Genomic DNA, 5791 nt, shown 5'->3' with positions numbered 1-5791 from the left:
CACCCGCGCAAAGGCCCGTCTGAAAGGAGTCCACAGCGGGAGGGCCTCAGGGCAGGGACGCCGCCCCCCCGCCCCAGGTCTCAGTTCCAAGGAATTGAGGAAGTTTAAAAGTTATTCTAATCTAGTAAGAGGGACTCCTCTGTTTTCTCAAAATTTTGGAGGCTGGTGTGCTGGGGAGAGTTTACAAGTCCTGACCCTCTCTCGCCCACTCTTCTTTCCAAGAACTGGCTGTACAGGGCGTCTGGCGGCCAGCCAGCGACTTCACCCAGGACCCTGGCCCCAAGACCCGTCTCCCACTCGTTCCCTTCGGGATTAGCGCCTTTCCTCTGGCAAGAGCACTAATTCCCGGGTTTGAAACGTGTTCACTTCGCAATGCAAACACCATCACTCGGTTTATTGGTTTTCTTATATTAGCCTCTGAAGCAGGCAATTATTGGTGTGAACATACATTAAAAAAAACATAATTTTATAGCATTAAGAGTGTGCAATAGTGTGAACGAGGTGGAGTGCTGTTGGCCAGTGTGCGGAGGCCCCGATCAGGTTCATGGGCTGATGAGTCTTCAGGAGGAGCTCAGGCAAGCCTCGAACCCAAAGGAAGACAGGCAAACCGACAGCGCCTCGGAAAGGGAAATGTCTTCTCCATGTAAACTTTCGCTCGTAAACTTTATGCCTCAGGTGGCTCCCTTCTGCTCCGAGCGCGGCCCTGCCTGAGGGCTCCCGGAGTCTGGGAATGGCCTGAACTATTGAATGTCCAAGTGGGGTCGGTGGCCCTGGTCTGCGGCCTGGCCCTGCCGAACTCGGCTCCTCCCTCCACGGTGGGTTCGCTGCATGAGCCTTGCCATGCTCTCGTCCTGCTTTGGAAACTTGGTAGAAAAAAGAGTCTGTGACCCACCAGCCTGCAGCAGAGCCTGGGCTCCTCCTGCGCTCAGAGGCGGGGCCGGTCAGGCGCAGAAGGGCTTGCCTCCCGCCTTTGGAAGGGACAGTGGCTCCTTGGCTGCTCCCGAGGTGGGGGCGTCATGGGGTGCGGCGGGCGGGAAAGCGCGGGCCAGGGGCGTCGTCAGCACGTTGGCGCCTGCCCCCAACGAGCGTCCCAGCGGTCCTGGGTCCAGGAGGGCGCCCTTGGCGGTGGCCCAGGCCTGGTTCAAAGTGCTGTGCCTGAGGATGGGGTCGTGAAATACCCCATCCACCCAGTTTCTGAGACTGGTTACCGGGGAGTCCTGGTGCCTGTCCAGGGCACCAGTGGGGGCCGGGGCCGCAGGCGAGGACGAGGCAGGAGCCAAGGAGGTGGCCGCAGGGGCCGCGGGGCCTTGACGCTTGAGCATGCATGAGGGAAACTCAGTCTGGCTCAGGGCGGTGGCCGCAGCGGTCGCCGTGTGAGCCAGGGACCAGATGCGTGGCTTGGCCTCGAGGCCCGCCGTTGCCACAGTGGGCGCGAAGCCCAGCTTGGCTTCGCAAGCCTGCGAGCCGCCTCCGACGCCGGGCTGCTGCTCCGGCCCCGCCGCTGTGGTCCGGAGGCAGCTCCTGGCCCTCTCTAAGTCCTGGTCCAGGGCAGCCCCGCCCCCGGCGGCCAGGGGCATCCGGAGGGTGCCGGAGGCCTCCTTTCCCGCAGCGCTCGGACCATCCGGCGCGGCAGGGATGCGCTCCAGACCGCCGTCCAGGGGCTGGAAGGGCGGTTTCAGCTGGCACTCAGGGGGCTCCGCCTCCAGCGGGTCGAAGTCCTCCAGGTCAGTGAGCTCCAGATCCTTTTCCTCTTTGCCCGCGGGCTCTGCGCAGGACAGAAGGAGGGGCCGGTGCAGGGACAGAGGCGGGAGCTCATCAGAACCGTGTGCGTCCTTCCTAGCTCTGCGCCCGTGGTTCTGGGGCCTGACCCTTGAGCTCGGAAAAGCTCCTACAGCCTTTCTCTGCACCTCCCCCTTGCTCAGATGCTCCCCACCCCCAGGTGGCAATAAAGAGGGCGATTTCCTCCGCAAATCAATAGGGCTTAGGTTAGGGTGGGCGTGTCTATGTTTTAACGTTGTGTTGGGTTTCTTAAAGCCTGTCCCCGTGGGCACCGCAGGCCCCCTGGGCTCAGGGCCTCTGGGGCCAGCTCATTCATTTGCTGCGCAGGCCCTTGAAGTTTGCTTTCACTACCCCAGTTTCGGTGTCTTTAGAGGTCCTAGAACCCCGACAGAAGGCACTGGGAGTCCCTGAGTTCTGCGCCCGCCACCAGCACCGCCCACCTCCCTCGCACCTTCGTTCTTGGTACTCCTGAGGGGCTCCGCCCGGCCTTCCTCCTCCGCCCCTTCTTCCTCCTCGCCCTCCGCGTAGGCGCGCTTCTCATCCGCGCATTTGTTCCGCGGAGGCCACGTCATCTTGTTCTCCTTCTTGAGGCGGCGGCGCGCGTTGGCGAACCAGGTGGAGACCTGCGTGAGGGTCATCTTGGTGATGATGGCCAGCATGATCTTCTCGCCCTTGGTGGGGTAGGGGTTCTTGCGGTGCTCCTGCAGCCAGGCCTTGAGCGTGCTGGTGGTCTCGCGCGTGGCGTTCTTCCGCCGCGTGCCGCTGTCCATGGTCCCGTACCTGGAGACAGGCTGGGCAATGGGGTGCCGGCCGGGACCCCTGCCTGCGCCGGCAGCCTGAACCAGGCCCCTGCAAGGCTTTCAGTCCCTGTCGTGGGGGTAAGACCCGGTGGGACCCAGGCCCCCACCCCTTGCCAATGCCCACGGGCACTGCCCTCTCTGCCTGTATCTATTACACTTACAGGGAACCCGGGCTCCTGCTCAGCCTGAGCAGTCGCGGTGGGTGCTCAAGGCCCGGCTAGGTCTTGCTCACTCCACCTAGGCCTCTCTTATTCAAGTTCCTTAGATCGGCAAACCAGGAAAACCCCTCACAGAAGTGCAAGCCCGACTGTATGACACCCATGGGCGGGAACGGCCAGGAGTTCCCGTGGGGAGAAAGTGCCCGGACTGCCTTCTGCAGACCTCCTGCAGTTAGGATTACAGTTGTTGCCCTCCTCTCGCCCAGAAGGGTCATGCTGTCTTAGAGTGCATTCCACTGGACTCCCCCTTCCAGTCCCCACCACAGGGGAAGGTGGACTGGGTCCCACACACCACAGAGGCTGCCCCTCTTGGGGGGGGGCAGGCATCTGAAACCCAAGCAACAACACTTGGCTGCCAGGAAGACCACGTCCAGCAAGGGCTTTGGGAGTGCGGACAGCGTGGGGAGCGGGAAGGGGGAGGCTGGGGACGCATTTGTCTGTGGGGCTTGGCTTGCCTGGGAGATGGCACTTGGACTAACCTAAGGTCAGCGGGAGCCCAACCCTGAGACTGTCCCTCCTCCCATCTCCCCCGCTTTCACAGGGGGCGTGGGTTGGGGAGTTTGATGGCAGAATGGAGGGCAGGGGGCCGTGTGGTGCGGTGAGGAGGGGTTCCGGCCCTCACCTGTCATAGGGATACTGGCCCAACGCTGGCTCGTAGGGGTAGTAGGCAGCAGCGGCTGCAGGCGCGAGGCCCGCATGCGCAGATCCAGGCCCGTCCTTGGAGTCGAAGCCATTCTGTAGGATCCCAGGAGCCTGGGGTCACAGCTTCCGGGAGGTGACCCAGCTCGACCCCGCCCCCCACGCACCTGGGCTCCTGCACGCTTTGCACAGACCCCGGGGCAGCCTCACCAGCCATCCCATCCCCAGACTCTCTCTCCTGCCCAGGGAGCAAGGGACCTCCAAAGGGGGAGGGAGAATGAGCAGAACTGGGGGGTAGGAGAGAGGAGACTGAGATTGGCGGAAGAAAGGGGTAGAGAAGAGGGTGCGGGGCTGGGAGACAGCAGAGGAGAGGAGGGGGAGCGGGACAGCAGAGCATCAAAGGGGGGAGGGGAGGAGAGAAATGGGGGCGGAGCAAGAGGGTGGGCGTGGGGGGGGCTAAGTGGTGGGTTGGGAAGAGACCGGGGAGCGAGGGAAGGGGAGCTCTGTGGGGGAAAGCGCAGGGGATGGGGGAAGGGGCGGGCACTGGACCGGTGGTGTGGTCAGAGCTGCGAGGTCCCCAAACCCGGGGGCTGGAGGTGTGCCGGGGAGCCGGGCTAGAAGCGGCAAAGCGGAAGGAGCCGCTAAGGTGTGCCTGTCCCGCCCCCGCCGATCTGGGGTCCAGGGCACCCGCGCCCCTGACTCCAGAGTTCAGGGAGGAGGCTCCGCAATTCCGGGGGGGAGGGGCGGGGCGTCGCGGGGGAGGGGAAGGTTTCGGATAATTCCCTCCCCTTACCAGCGAGTAGAAGGCTGACGCCTCGGAGCCGTAGGTCACGTAGTTGCCGTAGCCCTGCGAGCCGCCGTAGGGGCCCCCGTAGACGCCCAGCGCTGCGGCCGAGTTGAGCTCGTGGCGCGCGGTGGCCAGCAGCCGGCTCTCGTAGACCGGGCAGTAGACAGGCGCCTGGGCCGAGGCGGCGGGCCCGGAGTCGGCCAGCGTGCGGCCCCCCGACTCACAGCACGTGCTCAGGGAGTTGGTGGTCATCAGGAACTGGAGGAGAGAGGGGCCGCGAGGAAGGGCCGGCGCCCCGGCTCAAGGCTCCACCTGCCCGGCGCGCGGCCCAGAAGGGCGTGCCCCGTGGCCTCGGCATACCGCTGTCCACGGGGCCGCGCGTTCCTTCGTGCTGCGAGTCTGCCCGGCCGGGCCTCCTCTGGAGACTTGGGGCCCAGCCCGGCCAGGTCCCTGACCTTTCGCGCCCTCCCCGGGCTGTCTGTGACGCGCACGCCCTCCTGTGCCACATCTCTCCTGGGTCCCCGGGTTCCTCTCGGGCAAAGAGGCCTCAGAGCCCGGGGTTGGGCGTGCTGGGGGTCAAACAAAGGCGGAGAAATGCCCCCCCCGCCCCCGCAGGACAGATGCTCTCAGTGCCCCTATTCTCCGCCGGGCCGGGTGCACGGGGCGCGCGGCACAGGCCCTGCTCTCTGGGAAGCGACACCGGGTCGCTGGAAGCCCGCCCGCCGGTGTGCAAGGCCGCATTCCCCGCACCCTCGTGTGGCCCCCTTACCTGGGGTGCGGAGGAATAGGGGTATCCAAACTGTGGGTAGGACATGGCGGGCGCCGCCCGGGGCCGGCGGCCGGGGCCGGCGGGGTCCTGCGCGCGGTGGCCGGCGTGGCGCAGCCACTGCTCCGGGGCCGCCGGCTCCTAGGCGCTGGGAGGGCGAAGCAGAAGAGCGGGTTAATTCATCCCCGCGCCCCGCAAACTTTTCTAACCCGGTGGGAAAGGGAGCCGCAGCGGCCGCGGCGAGCCTTCTAGCTTCACATTCCCGAGCCTCGAGGGGGCTCTGGGACCAACTGGCCTCGCAGCGGCGACACAAATACATATTTTGCAAAAAAGGAAAAAAAAAAAACCGAGTTGCGCGAGCCCGTCAAGTCAGATGTGCTTGGCTTTAAGCGGCGGAGGCGCTGACGTCAGCCCACGCCGCGGAGCTCGGCCGGCCGCAGACGTGGGGGCCACTCGCGGCGGCTGGGCGGTGGGGCGGGGACGGGCTGGGGGCACCGCGCGGGGCGAAGGGGCCAACAGGCTCTAACAAATGAATTTCATCCGTGGAGTCAATTGCGCCCCGACGAATTGCTGTTTCTCCTTAGTCACCGAGGACGGGAAGCACTTTTAATTAGAAATTAATTAATGAGCACCTGCTCCTTCCCGCCCCACTGTAATCATTAGTCTCAATTACAAATGAGACATGTGAAGGGACACACGACTGAGTCTTCGCCGAAGATGTAATCAACAGTTAAAATTAGCCGGCGCAGGCGGCCAGCCGCCCGGGCCTCCGCGCCGCGCTCCAGGTGGAGGACGGCAGCTC

General features: G+C 64.7%; 1 protein-coding gene across 1 annotated transcript; it reads right to left on the bottom strand.

Annotated features, from left to right (window-relative positions):
* Nucleotides 1-941: 941 nt before the first annotated feature.
* Nucleotides 942-5037, bottom strand: IRX4 (iroquois homeobox 4). The gene is made up of 5 exons (XM_046000938.1): nt 4993-5037; nt 4230-4481; nt 3420-3532; nt 2231-2559; nt 942-1765 (listed from the first exon to the last, which is right to left on the bottom strand). Exons 1-5 carry the CDS (start codon nt 5035-5037, stop codon nt 942-944), a joined length of 1563 nt encoding a protein of 520 aa, XP_045856894.1.
* Between the last annotated feature and the right edge of the window lie 754 nt (nt 5038-5791).

The sequence above is a fragment of the Meles meles genome, chromosome 3, assembly GCF_922984935.1.
Source record: "Meles meles chromosome 3, mMelMel3.1 paternal haplotype, whole genome shotgun sequence".
In the NCBI taxonomy this organism is placed as follows: domain Eukaryota; kingdom Metazoa; phylum Chordata; class Mammalia; order Carnivora; family Mustelidae; genus Meles; species Meles meles.
Note: the sequence above shows the minus strand (reverse complement) of the source record. Positions and strands in the feature narration are given on the sequence as shown.